Here is a 16,012-nt window from a genome sequence, read left to right as displayed (position 1 = left end):
CTGGAAACCCAGTGCATCTCGCAGTCTCCATGGTGCTGTGTGTGTGTCAGGACTCCTCTGGCCTGGGATTCATGGGGTACTTCTGCTACCTCTATAGGGGATGGGAGGGGCATCCTCCTGGACTGGGAACCACAAACTGTGGGCTTCTGCTCCCCCGGTTGTGGAGAGGAGAGGCACAGAAATGGGCGGTAATTGCCCTGGGCTTAGCCAGTGCTACTTTGTGAAGAGGCAGACAGGAGTTTCTGCCCCAGCTCCACACCCGAGAAGCCCATCAGCCTCTTTTTCTGGCTGTGGAGGTAGATGTGAGCCCCGTGGCTCCCCATTTCAGACCCTGCCCTTCTTCCTCCTGCAGCAGGCCCGGCCTCCAGCGCCCCCAGCCCCCTGCTGGCCTCCCTGCCCCTGCCTGCCAGGCCTCTGCAGCCCCCGCTGGACTTCAAGCACTTGCTCGCCTTCCACTTCAATGGCGCCACCCCGCTCAGTCTCACCCCCAACTTCAGCACGGTACGGGCTGGGCTGGCGGGTGGGGGCATGCGGCCAAGCTTGGGGTGGGCAGGGAAGGTGGGCTCAGAGGGGCTGGCTCTCAGAAGCTGGGTATAAGTAGAAACGACATCCCCAAGAGTGACTAGGTGCCCCCCAAACGGGGACCCCTGGCCCAGCTTTTCCTTAGGCCAGGGAATGAGGATGGTTCCAGTAACACCTGCTGGGCCTGTCGTCTGTAGGTTATACTTGAATTTTTGTATAGGGACATCTATGGGTGATCTGTGTACGTCTGTGTGCATTTGGGGTATGCCCTTCTATTTTAGTTTATGTGTCTGTGGGTCTTTGTGTGTTCCTTGTGGTTGTGAATGTGTGTGTGTGTGTGTGTGTGTGTGTGAGTGTGTGTGTTTGTAAACATCTCTTTGTGCCTGGGTCCTTGTATGTAATTAATGTGTATGCCTGTGTATCTGAGAGATATTTTTGTGTCTTTGTGTCAACTCTGTATGTGTTTGATGTGTGTGACCTCTGAGCGTGTGTGTGTTTGTGTGGTTTGGGTGATTGTGTGTCTATGCAAGTGTGCCATTCGTATGCATGTGAGTGTGTATCTTTCTGCATGGCTCTGTGATTTGTAACTGCCTGTAGGCTTATGTGCTATGTGTGTGTATACCAGTCTGTGTATTTCCACGTGTGCATGTGTGTGAATGAAAGTGTAGGGAGCATGAATTTTACTTCACTCCATGAGTGATAAGGAGTAACTCCCTGCTTTCTTTAATTCTGGAAAATCAAATGTAATCATCAAGGAGCCCACCCTACCTGACAAGATGGCGGGAAATTCAGTCTCAGTCACTCTTTGGAGCCCCTTTCCAACCTCCAAGGTCACACAGAGATCTGAAGGAGCCTGAGTCCTTTGGGGAGGGTCCCCTGTTCTTCAGTCCCCTCTGTCACTTGCTGACACACTCACTGTTCATGCACACAGTCCCTTGGGAGTGGATAAAGCTTCTGTCGCCCTCCTCGCTGGGGGCCCTGCTGGCCATTCTCCTGTCCTCTGCCTGCCCCCAGCCCTCGGTGCTGTTAGGTGAGGGTTAGAACCTCTTTCTGTTCTCAGGAAAGTTTCTGAAGGCATGTTTTTTTCTCAAAGCCTCTGTTCTCTTTTCTCAGGAAGGTTGAGAAAGTTCCTCTTGATAAGCAAGCTGAGACCACTTCTGCTGTTGGTCCAACAAGCCAGGCCCTGAGAAAAGGGAACAGGAAGGCTTGGTTTGATAGAAGAGAAAAAAAAATAGTTAAAATAAGGAAAAGGGAAAAAGAAACCACATAAATTAATGTTCCAAAGAAATGATCCTGCTGCTCGGGGAACCTTCTGGCCTCCATGTGCTGCTGCCTGTCCTTTCCCGGCCCCCCACCTGCCCCAGCCCTGCTCTCACTCCCCTTCTCAGGCCCTGTGACAGTGGCAGAGCTGATGAGATCAGCCTTCTCTGTCCCAGCCCATGGGCCCAGCGCAAAGCTGGGTTGTGGGACAGGATTTCCAACAGAAGACCCTTTGTCCCTTCCCTGCTTCTCCCTGCCTCTAACTCTGTCCCAATAGTTGTGATTCTTGTGAATGAGGAAAACAACAACAACAACAAACCAGAGACCAGAGGGGCTGCAAGAGATGCCAAGGTGATCACCAGGACATGGTTCTGTTTCTCCCGATCATGGAGGCCACCCTGGCCATCCCACTGCCTCCAAGCAGAAACCCGGGGAAGAGATTGTTTGTGTGTCTCCTATCCACAAGGATGGGGAAGTTCTTCCTACGGCCTGATTCCTGCCCTCCTCAATAGTCTCTAGTTTTTGGCATTTTGCACTGCCCCCTCCCCCCACCAAGCCGACCCCAGAGTTATTGTGCCCTCCCACCCCCTTCACAGATGGACCCAATCCAGAAAGCTGTCATCAGCCACACGTTTGGGGTCCCCTCCCCTCTGAAGAAGAAGCTCTTCATTTCCTGTAACATCTGTCACCTGAGGTTCAACTCAGCGGTGAGAGGGAGTAGTGGAAACAGATTGGGGAGGAGGCTGGGCAGGGAGGGGGCTGGACAGTGGCTTCCGGGGTCTTTCCTGGAGGAATAAGGCCGGCAAAGGGACTGGGGTCCATATTTTCTGTCCCTGGGTGCAGAAGAGGCACTCCTGGTCCTTTACCCATCCCACCCTCTCCTCTCCCCAAATTCCTCTGCCTCTTCCCTCCCTCTCTAGTGGTCCTGGGACTCCATTTCCCTCCCGCTTCTCTCCTGTGTTCTGGATCCTTCTGCAAGAGAGAAGACTGACCTTTCCTGCTCTGGGTCCCAAGGGACACCATCAGTTCCTAGTCTGGAGCTGAGTTCTTAAAGCATGTGACAGTTAACATGTTGAACGTTTTCATGCCCATCATCTTAATTAGTTCTCATGACACCTTGTTAGATGGATAGAGGCCCTGTTATCATCCCCACTTTTCAGATGAGGAAAATGAGCCTCAGAGAGGTTAAGTGTCTTGTCTGAGGTCACACAGCTGGTGAGTAGCAGAGCTGAGATTTGAGCCCAGGCCTGGCTGACCCCAAGGCCCACATACTTTCTACCACAGCCTGCCCCTAGATAGTGGAGAAGCCTCATTCTGGCCTCCCAGGGAAGATTTACCTTCTCTCTGGACAACTGTGGGGCTTGGAGAGATCTGCTCTGGTGAAAAGGTCTAGGGAGGGGCCATGGGGGCCTGTCTTTCCTATACTTGGGAGCAAGAAGCAGGGACCCCTAGGTGAAGGGGGGAGGACACGAACAGGCCAGATTCAGGGGTTTCCTCCAGGCTTTCAGGTTATATGAACCTTATAAGAGATGGACAGAAAGACCTCGCTTTGAGGGAAGGACCATGTCTTCTCCATGCTGGGCTCCTGGCACAGAGCCTGGCAAAGAGCAAATGCTCAACAACTATTTGCTGAAAAACTGAACAAAGAGATGAATGTTCTGGGGTGTACATACCCGAAGCATGAGGACTGCTCTATTTTTTCCATTTGTGCATTTTTGAACCTGGTAACTAACATCGTTGAGCACGTGCTGTATGTATTAGGCCCCTGTCATTCATGTTCTCTTTTTAATTCTCACAACCCTTCAAGGTCAGTATTGTCATCACAAACTTTACAAGTCAGCAAAATGAGGCTCAGAGAAGTGAGGCAATTTGCCCAGGGATGCACAGCTCATCAAGTGGCTGAGACAGAATTTGAAGCCAGAGGCTGCTTGCCTGGAGGCTCATGTATGAGAATGAGTTCTGTAAACCTCAAGGCCACACAAATGCTGTGATGACAAGGATTCACCTCTTGTCTGGCCAGAGCCCTGTCCCCTCTGACCTGCCCCCCTGCCCCTCGCCAGCTCATGGATGGGGCATGTGGACTCAGCAAAAAATGGTGACCCCAAGTCCTCCCCTCCCCAGAACCAAGCTGAAGCACATTACAAAGGCCACAAACATGCCAGAAAACTCAAGGCTGTTGAAGCCGCCAAGAGCAAGCAGAGGCCACAAACCCTGGCCCGGGATGGGGTGCTGGTGTCCCCCACCCTGACTCCAGCCAGTGGATCCCCTGGAGAGCCGCACAGCAAAGGTCAGTCCTGAACTCTTCTCCCCTCTCCCCAATCCAAATCTGGTTTGTGGCAAGGGGTTGGGAGATCCACACACACACACACACACACACACACACACACACACAGAGTTGAGTGGGGGAGGGGCAGAAAGAGAAGGAGACACAGAACCTGAAGCAGGCTTCAGGCTCTGAGCTGTCAGCACAGAGCCCGATGTGGGGCTCGAAGTCACGAACTGTGAGATCATGGCCTGAGCCAAAGTCGAACACTTAACTGACTGAGCCACCCAGGCGCCCCTGCATATTGTTATTATTTTTGTGTGTGTTGGGGTATTCCATACATACAGAAAAAGGCACACATCACAAGTGTTGAGCTCGATGAATTTTCCCAGTCTGAATATACCAAGATCAAGAAACAAGCATCCAGAAGCCCTCCTTGGTCCCCTCTGGGTGACCACCTTGTTGTAGTAGCTTCCTAGGCTACCATAATCAATGACTGCAAACTCGGTGGCTCAAGTCAGAAGTTTGAAATCCAAGTGTTGATGGGGTTGATTCCTTCATGGGGGCTCAGATGGAGAGTCGGTCCCATGCCTGTCTTCTAGTTTCTGGCACTTGCTGCCAAGCCGTGGTGTTCCTTGGCTTGTAGATGCATCCCTCCAATCTCTGCCTGTGTCTTCACATCACGTTCTCCCCGTGTCTCTGTGTCTCCATGTGGTCGTCTTATAAGGACACCAGTCATTGGATTGGGGCACACCCCAGTCCACTGTGATCTCAACTACTTAACATCTGCACAGACCCTAGTTCCAAAGATCACATTCTGGGGTTTCATGCAGATGTGAATTTTGGGGTGATGCTAATCAACCACTTGAATTCAACTACCCTACCCCAGGTGATCCTGACTTTTCTTGCCATCGATCCGTTGCACCTGGTTTTGGTGAATCCTATCGCATGGAACTTTTGTGCCTGGCCTCTTCCATGTTGTTGCATACAGCTGTGGTTTGTCATTTTTATTGCTGTGTAGTGTTCCATTTAATGACCGTACAACGCTGTCTTTTTTTTTTTTTTTTTAAGTTTTTTTGGTTTGAGGGGAGCCTGGCTGGCTCAGTCAGTTAAGCGTCTGACTTCGGCTCAGGCCACGATCTCAAGGTTCATGGGTTCGAGCCCTGCATTGGGCTTTGTGCTGACAGCTCAGAGCCTGGAGCCTGCTTCGGACTCTGTGTCTCCCTCTCTCTCTGCCCCTCCCCCCACTCATGCTCTGTTCTCTCTCTCTCAAAAATAAACATTAAAGAAATTTTATTTTTAAAAAATTTTTTTAACGTTTATTTATTTTTGAGACAAAGAGAGACAGAGCATGAATGGGGGAAGGTCAGAGAGAGAGGGAGACACAGAATCCGAAACAGGCTCCAGGCTCCGAGCGGTCAGCACAGAGCCCGATGCGGGGCTTGAACTCCTGGACTGTGAGATCATGACCTGAGCCGAAGTCGGACGCTTAACCGACTGAGCCACCCAGGCGCCCCTAAAGAAATTTTAAAAATATATATTTTTGTTTTTAAAGTAATCTCCATACCCAGCATGGGACTTGAACTCACAACCCCGAGATCAAGAGTCGCCTGCTCTACTGACTGAGCCAGTCAGGTTCCCCTCTCTTTTTTTGTTTAAATCTATTCTCCTGTTGATGGATTTTTGGACAGTTTCCAGTTTTATGCTATTACGAATAGTGCTCTATGAATATAACACCACATCTTATTGGCAACTTCCGCTTATTTAACAGTTAGCAAAGAACTGTAAAGTGTCGGGGCTGTGAGGGCTATCTGAGACCACTCTGTCCAACTCTACATTTTCAGATGCGGAAGCTGAGGCCTAAAGAGGCCCAAGTCTGCCCAGGGAGTTGGTGGGAGAGTGGAGTCTGGAACCCACTGCTGGTCATCCCGACACCAGGGATGCTTCCACTCTGCCATGCCACCCCCAATATGTCACTACTTAAAATCATGGCCTCCAGATGATTCTAACCCGATGCGTTCGATCTCCCCAGCCGTTCCTGCAGCCCCACCCCCTGGCCCCCAACTCCAGCCACCGCTGACTCTGGACCCCACGCCGAGGGAGCCGGCTCACTCAGATCTCTTGGATGCTGCCTCCTCTTCCTCTTCTTCCTCCTGCCCACCCTGCTCCCCAGAGCCTGGGAGAGAGGCGCCAGGGCCTGAGCCCGCAGTGGCTGCTGTGGGAAACGGTGTGAACGGGGAGGGCAGGAGCGAGAAGGGGCGCCTCTATTGCCCCACGTGCAAGGTGACAGTGAACTCTGCCTCCCAGCTTCAGGCTCACAACACAGGTCAGTGCTGTGCCCCTCTCCCTCCCCCACCACCCTCACCCCTGAGTCCAGGGAGGAGTGGGGCAGGGAGACCCCCTCCACAGCTGCAGGCAGGCTGGAGTTTCTGGGCACTTTGCCCAAGGGCTTCATGACAGAGGTGTTGTGTTCAGCTGTGATTGGGTGGGCATTTGGGGTCCTCCCACTAATGCTTGAGGCGGGAGAATTGGGAAGAGAAGTCTGTGGCAGCAGGAACTGAAGGGTCGCTGGGAGAAGGCAGGAAGGTCCTCCTCCATCTATCTTAGACCCAGAAGGAAAGCACTGAGATGGGAGCAAAGGGAAGCCACAAGGCTCCCCTGCAGGGAGGCGTTCTGGGGAGGCTGGGGGTGGGGGGGACAAGAGAAGCTGGGAGGCCCCGGCGGAGGTGGGGAAGAGAACGCTCAGGTGGCTGGAGGGGAGAGCGTGTGCAGGCGGCTTAAGGGGGCAGCCAGCATGACCTGGTTCAGAGGCATCTCCCCTGCCCTGGAGCCCTTCTTGGGTGCTGACAGGCTAGGGCTGTCGTTCCTTCTCTCTCAGGAGCCAAGCACCGGTGGATGGTGGAAGGTCAGCGAGGTGCTCCTCGAAGGGGCCGGGGCCGCCCTGTGCCCCGGGGAGGCGGACACAAGGCCAAGAGAGTGGCAGGGGGCCAGGGCGGCCGACAGGGGCCCAGCCCCCCCTTTCACTGTGCCCTGTGTCAGCTCCAGGTCAATTCGGAGACCCAACTCAAGCAGGTGGGAGAAACCAGAGCAGGGCTGAGGGGTGGGACCGGTCCCAGGTGACAGGAGGGAGCCAGGGAGGAAGAAGAGGGAGGCTGGAGGGGCAGTGGGCTCCTGGAGGGGCCAAGGCTGGGTCTCACCTCCCCTTCCCACGGTGATACCCAGTAGGTGTGCGTCTGACGTGTGACTCATGGGTGAGGAAGGGTTAGCTAGTGGAGGATGATAGAGTCATCTAGGGGTCCTTGGGCTTCCTTATCCTGTTGCCAGTTTGTCTGTCTGTCCATTAGCACCTGAGCAGCAGGAGGCACAAAGACCGCCTGGCTGGGAAGCCCCCCAAGCCCTCCAGCCAGCACAGCAAGCTGCAGAAACATGCAGCGCTGGCTGTGAGTATCCTCAAGGTATCTGTCTCCCGGCGACAGGGCTGGGCCCTGGGTCAAGAGGGGAGAGGATGGGCCAGAAGGGCAAGCCGGGGGGGGGGGGGGGGGACTGGTGGGGGTGGGGCAGGAAGGAAGCCACCCCCCCTTTAAGGCTGCCTGGGCAGAGAGTCGGGCTGGGGTTTTGGACCATCTTGGGATCTGCCCAGTGGAATTTCCGGGGAGGTGGGCCGAGGATAGTAATCTCTGGGTCAAGAGCGAGGAGTGGGCGTGCATCTCCTAGAGACCATCTCTGCCCCCACCCCCCATAGCCTCCTTCCTCTGGGCAGGAAGACAGGTGCTGGAGAAAGCCCTTTGGAATGATGTTTTGGGGGTGGGAAGGGTTTAGGTTTGGAACCCTAAAAGGCACGTCTTTCCTGCAACAGAACGCCCAAGGATGGGGCCCCGGGAGGGCTGGGATTTTCCTGGGTCAGACTGTGTCCATTCTCTCTCTCCTCTGCAGTCGAAGCTAGCCTTGCAGAAGCAACTCACCAAGACACTTGCAGCCCGCTTCCTGCCCAGCCCGATCCCCGCCGCTGCCGCAGCCATCTGTGCGCTGCCAGGGCCCCTGGCCCTCAGGCCTGCCCCCACAGCAGCCACCACCCTCTTCCCAGCTCCCATCCTGGGCCCGGCTCTGTTTCGCACCCCAGCAGGAGCCGTCCGCCCTGCCACAGGGCCCATCGTCTTTGCCCCCTACTAGGCTTCCTGGGGAGGCCGGGGCTCGGCACCCAGCAGTCGCTGTCCTTGCCTCCTCTTCCCGAGATGCCTCAGTTTCCTCCATCCCCTAGGAGACTGCTATTTACAGCCAAAGCTTCCTGCCCAATCTAGGAAGAGCTGGGCTACTTTTAAGGGCAGCTGCCCTTTGCCCAGTCTGGACTACGGATTCAACTACAACCCTCCTGGCCCAAGACCTTCCAACCCTCCTCTCCCCAGCCTCCTCAGGCTGGCACTGGGCTCCCCTGCATTGCCCAGCCTGATTTGCAGGGAGCAAACTGAGAAATCCCAAAGATCTATGCAAAATCCTAGCCCCAGCCCCATGGTGCTCTCATTTCCCCCACCTGAGACCTAGAACCCCATGGTCCGAGGTCCTAGGAATCTTAACTTTGAGCCTGGCAAGAAGTCTAGAGAAGAGGCCTTCTCCATTCACTGGACTCTCTGGAGAATCACTGGAGGTGGCAGATGGGGTCTCAAGCTGGACAGGGTTCAAGGCTATCTGGACAAGGTGACCCTGGGGGAGTGGAAGAAGACTGTGGAGGAGAAAGGGGGGGCAGGGAGCAAAGCCAGGGTGGGGCTGGGGCTGAGAGATTTTGGGGTTCCTCCGCTGTGATCAGACAGGGCTGGGAGAGGGGTAGGGGAGGGTGATTTTCTGGCTGGGCCCAGTTTTAACAGAGGTCATCAATCCCACACAAGCTCTCTCCTCAGCCTGTCACTGATTTCTCCTGAACCCCAGCTGGGGGTGGAGGGTGGTGGTGGGCATTGGATCTCTCCAGACTATGGACCCAGCTAACACCAACCCCCCCCTCCCCCAGGGCTCCCAAAAGAAGAGCTTTCCCCTCAGGCTCCTCACCCCAAACCGGTCCCCAGCACTAAATCCAGCTTCCCCTCCTCCCAAGCAGAATCCTGCCCCCTCCCTGTGAAGCTGAGTGTTGGGATCCAGGCTGACACACTCAAGACCCATTTTCATGCTGTCAAAGTTAATGTCACAACCTCCATCCCACCCCCCAGCACTGCTCTGTCACCCCACAATATGGGACTTTGCCAGTATCCACCTGTATCTTTTCCTTTTTTAGATATTTCCAATGGGAGGACAAGAAGGGGGGAGGGGAGGGGAACCTTTTGATAACAGTTGTGGTTTTATTGTGTCCAATGCATCAATAAATGAATTCAAGCCCGAGCCTGTAGATGCCCTAATTCGACTCACCCAGCCCTGCCCTATTCACCTCTCCCATCCGGGGGAGAAGGGGTGTGGACTAGAGGTCACCTGGCTCTGGCTCTGGTGTCTCATCTCTGCTGGGTGTGCACATTAGAAGCATGAAGTGGACACGGGAAGTCGTGGGTTACAAGCTCACTTGATAGCATGTTGAAAGTGTAACCACCCTTCTGAGCCCCGACAGATCTGTCAGCTCCTGAGAAGCTGCTACTGGTTTGCCTTGTTCTATTCAGGCATCTGAGGTAAGGAAGGGCTAGAGGAGCACCTTGTCCAGCCTTCACCATGGCAGCAGGCATATAAACACAGGTAATTTATAAATAGGAGTCCAGCTATCAGCTGAAAACAACCACAGGAAGGGGTGAAGGCCAGGCCCCACCGGGTGTGAGGTGGGCTGATCGGGCACTGGGCGGGCGGCCGCTCTGGCAGCTAGAGGCAGTGCATGCCTGCCCCCTGGTGGTTGGGGGAGAGCAGTGTCTCAGCCTCCAGGGCCAGTGGGCATAGCACCTTGAAGAGGGAGAAGCAAAGGGTACAGTAAGAGCCAGCCCCAAGCCACAGGTGTTATAAAATCAGAGGGCTGGAGAGGATCCAGAAGATCATCTAAGCAACTCCCGTCACCTTACAGATGAGAAAACTGAAACCCAGAGAGAGGAAAGGACTTGCAGGGTCCTAAAGCCAGCTGGTGAAGCCCAGCCCATCCTTCCTTTCCACCTCAGCCAATAAGGGCCATGTGCTCCCTGAGCAGGAAGAAGAAGCAAAACAATTGGGGTGGGGTGGGGGGGGAGTTAAAGCAGAAAATTACACTTCCCAGGAGGCTGGCTTCTTCCAGCCAAGGAGAGGACAGGAGAAAGGTGAGGGGGTCAGAGTTGGACACCAGCATGCACACACATGCACATGTGCACACGTCTACACGCACATACATAATACCTGGACGCCCTTCCTCTGGAGTCCAGTCTGGTGCCATGAGTATGAGTGTGTGTGTGTGTGTGTGTGTGTGTGTGTGTGTGTGTCTGTCTGTCACTGGCAGAAAGCTCACAGGTGGGGGACCCATGTGACAGGAACCAGAGCCTAGACTGGGCACTTGTGCATGGCAGCTCAGCTTCCCGTCCAGGGCAGGTGGAAGGGGACATTGACCACAACTGCCCCAGGTCATGGAGGGCAGGTATGATAAGAGCTGGTGGGGAGGGAGGCTTTGGGGGCACTAACCTAGATTATCTCCACTTCCCAAGGCTGGGAGGGAGCAAAAGCGACCTGAGCCTGGGACAGCCCAGCTGCCTGGCCTGGGAAGGACAGCTTGTCTAACCCCACCCCTGGATATATCTCCCAGAGCCCCAGAAGCTGGAATGAGGCTGGGAAGGTGGAGGAAGGATGGCAGGTCTTCAGCCGTCCAAGGAGCCGCTGCCCTTGTTCTTGCGGCTGAGGGGGAAAGCAGACTTGCTCTGGGGCTGGGTCATCTTGCTGGCCAGGTAGACGAAGGGCTCCAGCAGAGAGCGGCGGTCAGCCACAGATACCTCCCACAGCTTCACCTTCTCGGACTTGGCCCAGTGCTGAGCCACGTCTGGGTCTACACGCCGCTGCTCCTGTAGGTCACACTTGTTGCCAAGGACCACGATGGTGACCTGGGGAAGAGGGACAGAGTAGAGGCCTGAGGATGTACCACGGGCCTCAGAGTTGGGTGTGAGGGTTGGCAACGACCTAGAAGTCCTAACAGAAGAAAAAGTCTCAACAGCTAACGTTTTGCCTCTTCTTATATAGGAAACAATGACTGGGGAGAGGGAGATGGTTGCTTTTTATTCTCCTTCCTCTGTTTAAGTTCTACCCTCCATCTGGCCCTCCCTCCAGGAGTTCTCTTATAAGCCCTGTGTCACCCGTGCCTGCTCATTACGAGCATCAGTCTGTTTCTGGCTAAACAACTGGTGAGGGAACATTCCCCAAACACCTGCAGCTTAAAGGGGGATTTGGGAACAGAAGGATAAGAGCAAAGAACCATCATAAAGAAAGATTAGTGGGGGCTCCCAAAGTTAGGTCAGAAACCTCTAAAACTAAAGGAAAGCCCCTTTGGTTGAGCTGCCTCAACATACAGCCACCTGTAGGGGTGAAGACACCCTCCAGTGGCCTCCATCCCCCCTCTAGCTCCTACCCTACCTCCTGGGATATGAATGAAAAACAGCCATGCCAGGCTCCCCAGAGCCAGCCCAGGGCCCACTCTTTCTCCTAACCCCACCCGTGGATATGTCTTTCAGAGCCCCAGAAGCTGGAATGAGGCTGGAAAGGTGGAGAAGGGATCCCCACACACACCTCCTTCTTGTCCTTGGATTTGTCGATCTCCTTCTTGAGCAGCTCTACACGCTGAAAGGACTCTCGGCTATCCGTGCTGTAGACCAGGACATAGCCATCAGTGCAGGAGAAGCAGTGCCGGGGTAGCTCGGCCCCATCCCGGAGCCCCCGGGTGTCGTAGAAACGCACCTGCTCCCGCACCCCCCGGTCGGTCTCAATGGAGCCCACGTAGATGTCTTCCTGTGTTTCAATCATCTCAGAACCTGGGGCAAAATGAGGAAAAAACTTGTTTGTAGAAAGAAGGAAGATGGGAAACGTGGGTGACTGAGTATATCCTAACAGGCCAATCAGCCAGGGAAGGAAAGGAATGTGGGGCTGGGGACAGAGGGCCAGGGACTGACAGGCAGGACTGGATGACTTGGGGAACAGCATGGATCTCATGCTAACGCCATACTAAGCAAAAGCGTGACCTGAGAGCTTTTCCTCGCTATCTCAAATATTGGGTTTCCTCTTTCCAGATTTCAATATGCTGGGGTTAAGGTCGTTATGTAGATTTCACTCTTTGGGGGTACAATAACCAGCAGCAGCAGCTTTTAGCCTTTTCATGTTATGATCACATCCTACTTATTCTTCCACCATGTCCCTACCCCCAACAACACTCACCTACTACATGGTTCCCATATAGAAGCTGCTCCAGGATTGAAGTTTTGCCCACAGATGCTTGACCACACACGACCACCTTGCAGCTCTTCCCCATGCTTAGCCTTCTGCCTTGAAGAACAGAAGCACACTGGGTGAGGTGGGATGAAAACAGAGGGCAGATCTCCTATAACTGAGGGCCAGGTTCTGAACCTCAGAACTTCAGGGATTCAGCACTGTCTGTCCCCTACTGTGGTCAGGGTGTATTGGAGTGATGTGTCTCCGTCTGCTACTGGACAGTGGGCTGTACTTTACTCATCTTTGTCATTCCGAGCACCTGATCAGTAACTGGCTCAGAGCAGGTTTTCAGTAATTGTTGCCATAAAGGAGAAAGAGAGTCTTTGGTTTAAAGGAACCACTGGCCGGGTTCCTTTCTGTGCACAGGATGTGGAAGACCAAGTAGCTGGAGGGAGCTCCACTCAGCTTCCTGTCTTGAGCCATGCCTCCATGGAGAAATAAACAAGAATGCTATATTGTGTGGATTGGTCTTAAACGGCTCTTCGTCCGGAGAGCGAGCTAATGAGAATGGGATTTTGCTTTCCCGTATGATTCATCTGGACAATTAATTCCCTCTAATTCCCAGTCAAGTCCCTGGCTAAGATGAAGAACATCACACAAGAAAGAGTGAAAGAATCTAAGGGGAAAAGGAGAAAATCTGTGATGCCCTTGAACTCATAAGCCAAAATGAGGCTCAGACACAGAAACCTCCCGGACAGAGATCTCGTCGAAGGCATTCCAAACGCAAGCTTCCCAGAAGAAACCCCAGACAAGGATTGCCTCAGAGAGCAGATACAGAGGGCACTCCCAAGAGGTGTCTTAAACAGAGACCTCTCGAGTAAACTCCCGATATAGACCCCCTCCCCGCTCGGGGCCCAAATAGTGGGCCCCACAATGAAAGGATACCCCAAGTGAGACTGCTAGAGGGGCTTCCGCCACCGATTTACCCCCGAGGGGGCCCCTAGAGGGAATCGGAGGCAGAGACCCGCCACCTAAAGCGGCCCGGATGCGGTGACCGACCCTGGCCTGCCACCTCCGTACCTCCCGGAGCCCTCGCAGCACCCCGGCTGGGCCCCTCCAGGCGCGCCGGGACTAGGGGAGGGGCAGCACAGCCACAAGCACTCCGCTTTTCCTCCCGGGTCGTCCCAGGCTCCGTCTGGCCCCGCCCCCCAGCTTCCGTCCTTCAAGGACCAATTCCGGCTGCAGCTTGCAGGAGCCGGGCACACAGCGCCCCCAGAGGCAGGAAGGGAGAATGACGGGGAGAAAGCCGGCACCAGGGCTGGCTGCACACGTGAGCACAAGGTTCTAGGCAACTTGGACACAGGGGGCTGGTGTCTCTAATGCCCAAATGTTCTTTCTCTAAAGGCTACCATAGTGCAGTGACGCTTCATTTATTCAATCGTTTATTAGTCAGATGTCTTCTGAGCAGCTACTCTGTGCCAGATACAAAAACCACATGCTGAGAAAAAATGTAATTAGACAAGGTAGCTGCTCATGAGAACATCACCGTCTAGAGGAGCTAGATATCTACAGGGCAGCATGGTAAAAACTATTTTGGAGGTGCTATGGGAGCACAGCAAAAAACATTGGACTTCAGGGACAGTGGGCATCACAGAAAACTTCCTGGAGGAGGTTATGTCTGTTTTGAGATTTGAAGGGTCTGGGAGGAAAGAGTGGAGGAAACATGGCAAAAGTCATGGCATTTTTCTGGAACTACAAGTGTTTTGGTTCAATATTGGTGGAAAGGAGGCAAATAATCGAAGACCTTGTGTGTTAGGTCAAAGAGTTCAAACTGTATCCTAACAGCAGTGGAAAGCCATTGACAGGTTTTATGTCAGTGAAGTGACATGATCATTTTTGCTTTTAGGAAGGTCATTGGCAGAAGAGTAAAGAATGGAGATGAGACAAGGGGCCAGTTAGGAGACTATGGTAGTATTCCAAGTTTTAAAAATAAAAATGAGGAGAGCCTGATTGGTATGGAATGGAGACAGATAGATTTGGAAGACATTTGGTAGGAAAATCAACAAGATTTGGTGATAAATTGGGAGTCAGGAGTGAGAAAGGGGGCGTTCATGATGTCTCCTATCTTTCTAATTCGGTGACCAATTGGTGAACCCACTTGACAAGATAAGGAATTCAGGAAAAGAGAAATAAGTAAAGCATTTGTTGTTGTTGTTGAGGAATGAGAGAATGACAAACTTGACTTAAATATAAATGTCTCCAGGATTTGTGAAACATACAAGACATCCAGTAGATATAGAGATCTAGAACTCACAAGTGAGAAGTCTAGGTTGGAAATATTGACAAAGTTGAGGGTCATCTACAGCTCAAATGAAAGCTATGGGAGTAAATGAATTGGCTTAGATGCAAAGAACACACAGTGGGAAGATGGTCCACAGACAGGTTGGCTTCCTGCATTAGACCATAGATTGTGACGCATTGGCAGGCAGGGCAGGTGGTCTGTGAGTATCCGCCCAATCTAGCACACTCCCCAAGTAGGCCATTTGGAGAGACTAGTGAATGATTGGCTGGCTGAATGACTTCTCTCTTCCCACCCACTGAGCCTCTCCCAACCTTCTCTAGCCAGTGGTGGGTGTGGTTTCTGCTCCCTTAGCACTGCCATAGGCAGAGGCCTTTCAAGAAGCCTACTGAGGATGACACTATTTTACTGGAGGAAAGGAGTAGATCCTTTCCAAATTCACTTGTCCCCTTCTTTAGTTCTCAATTAAAAAGTTTTAACCTCAAACTCCTCCAATTTAATTTAACCTCAGAAAACCCCGGTTTTATTCAAACCCACGAATACTATTGGTTCGAGTTCCCAGTCCAGACTGCATTCGGCAAAACAAGCGTGCCGAGCAGGGTGTTTCCATAAAGGATGAGTACTGGGGACACTATGGAGCAGGGACCTCACCCTGAGAGCTGCCTTATAAACTCCAGGGCAGGGTCTGGGGCGCCGTGCCACCCTTCCTAGGCTTAATGCTGAGATGGCACTCCCAGGCAGCTGACATGAAAGCAGCCTCATTAAAGGGTCAGCGTCATTAGGGTGATGAACCAGTTGTTGCTTGGAGATCCAGTGGGGATGAAAGGCGCGGGGTGAAGACGCCCTGCGTTCCCCTGGCTTGGTTGGGCAGGGCTTCCAAGGGCCGATGAAAGCTAGGGGAACTGGGCTCAAAGTGTCTCTTCTTGCCTTTCCCGGTAGGAAGCTGTGAACACACTCCAAGGTCAGGAAGGTAGTAGTGGGGGCTCTTTCCCTCCAGAGTGCTGGGTCACCGAGTCCCCAACCCAACCCAGACTCTCCTGAACCTTACTGGAGACTCTCTAGGATTGGAAGTTGCTATGGCAACGAGGCTCTCAGAATACTGAGAAGAGCTCAGGCCTAGAGAGGCATCACCTTCTTGTACCCCTCACTTCCGACGCACGGGTAAAGTGGCGCCTCCTACGCACAGGCACCGTCCCTGGGCCACCGGCCCGGCACGGAGACCACCGTGGACCTCCGGAGGCGGGAGGCCTCTCTGGCCCCAAGCGGAGCCTCTCGATGGTAGACGGGCCCGAGGGAGCCCCTCTGGGCGCAACGCCGCCGAGCGGCTCGATGCTCCA

General features: G+C 53.6%; 2 protein-coding genes across 3 annotated transcripts; one reads left to right on the top strand and one right to left on the bottom strand.

Moving 5' to 3' along the window:
* Window positions 1-100: 100 nt before the first annotated feature.
* Window positions 101-9,409, top strand: ZNF385C (zinc finger protein 385C). The gene is made up of 8 exons (XM_047093248.1): window positions 101-188; window positions 329-501; window positions 2,379-2,489; window positions 3,904-4,069; window positions 6,078-6,371; window positions 6,924-7,117; window positions 7,390-7,500; window positions 7,979-9,409. The coding sequence occupies exons 1-8, from the start codon at window positions 101-103 to the stop codon at window positions 8,213-8,215; spliced, it is 1,374 nt and encodes a 457-aa protein (XP_046949204.1). The 3' UTR covers window positions 8,216-9,409.
* Window positions 9,350-13,571, bottom strand: NKIRAS2 (NFKB inhibitor interacting Ras like 2). 2 transcript variants are annotated; one of them, XM_047093369.1, is made up of 4 exons: window positions 13,457-13,571; window positions 12,383-12,490; window positions 11,741-11,982; window positions 9,350-11,061 (listed from the first exon to the last, which is right to left on the bottom strand). In XM_047093369.1, exons 2-4 carry the CDS (start codon window positions 12,474-12,476, stop codon window positions 10,822-10,824), a joined length of 576 nt encoding a protein of 191 aa, XP_046949325.1. In that variant the 5' UTR covers window positions 12,477-12,490; window positions 13,457-13,571; the 3' UTR covers window positions 9,350-10,821. The 2 variants fall into 2 exon arrangements, with proteins under 2 accessions (XP_046949325.1, XP_046949327.1); XM_047093371.1 differs by having other exon boundaries at window positions 12,383-12,486.
* Window positions 13,572-16,012: the final 2,441 nt, after the last annotated feature.

This window comes from Lynx rufus, unplaced genomic scaffold (genome assembly GCF_022079265.1).
Source record: "Lynx rufus isolate CCGP_SWC_20201006 ecotype Redwood Valley unplaced genomic scaffold, mLynRuf1.p SCAF_34, whole genome shotgun sequence".
Lineage (NCBI taxonomy): Eukaryota > Metazoa > Chordata > Mammalia > Carnivora > Felidae > Lynx > Lynx rufus.
This window is presented reverse-complemented; position numbering and strand designations above follow the sequence as displayed.

Coding starts and splice junctions, on each gene's coding strand:
- ZNF385C (XM_047093248.1), top strand. CDS start 101: ATGGGAGGGGCATCCTCCTGGACTGGGAACCACAAACTGTGGGCTTCT. Junction 2,490..3,903: donor ACCTGAGGTTCAACTCAGCG/GTGAGAGGGAGT, acceptor TCCCCTCCCCAG/AACCAAGCTGAAGCACATTA. Junction 7,118..7,389: donor CGGAGACCCAACTCAAGCAG/GTGGGAGAAACC, acceptor TCTGTCCATTAG/CACCTGAGCAGCAGGAGGCA.
- NKIRAS2 (XM_047093369.1), bottom strand. CDS start 12,476: ATGGGGAAGAGCTGCAAGGTGGTCGTGTGTGGTCAAGCATCTGTGGGC. Junction 11,983..12,382: donor ATATGGGAACCATGTAGTAG/GTGAGTGTTGTT, acceptor ATTTTGCCCCAG/GTTCTGAGATGATTGAAACA. Junction 11,062..11,740: donor AATCCAAGGACAAGAAGGAG/GTGTGTGTGGGG, acceptor CCTCTTCCCCAG/GTCACCATCGTGGTCCTTGG.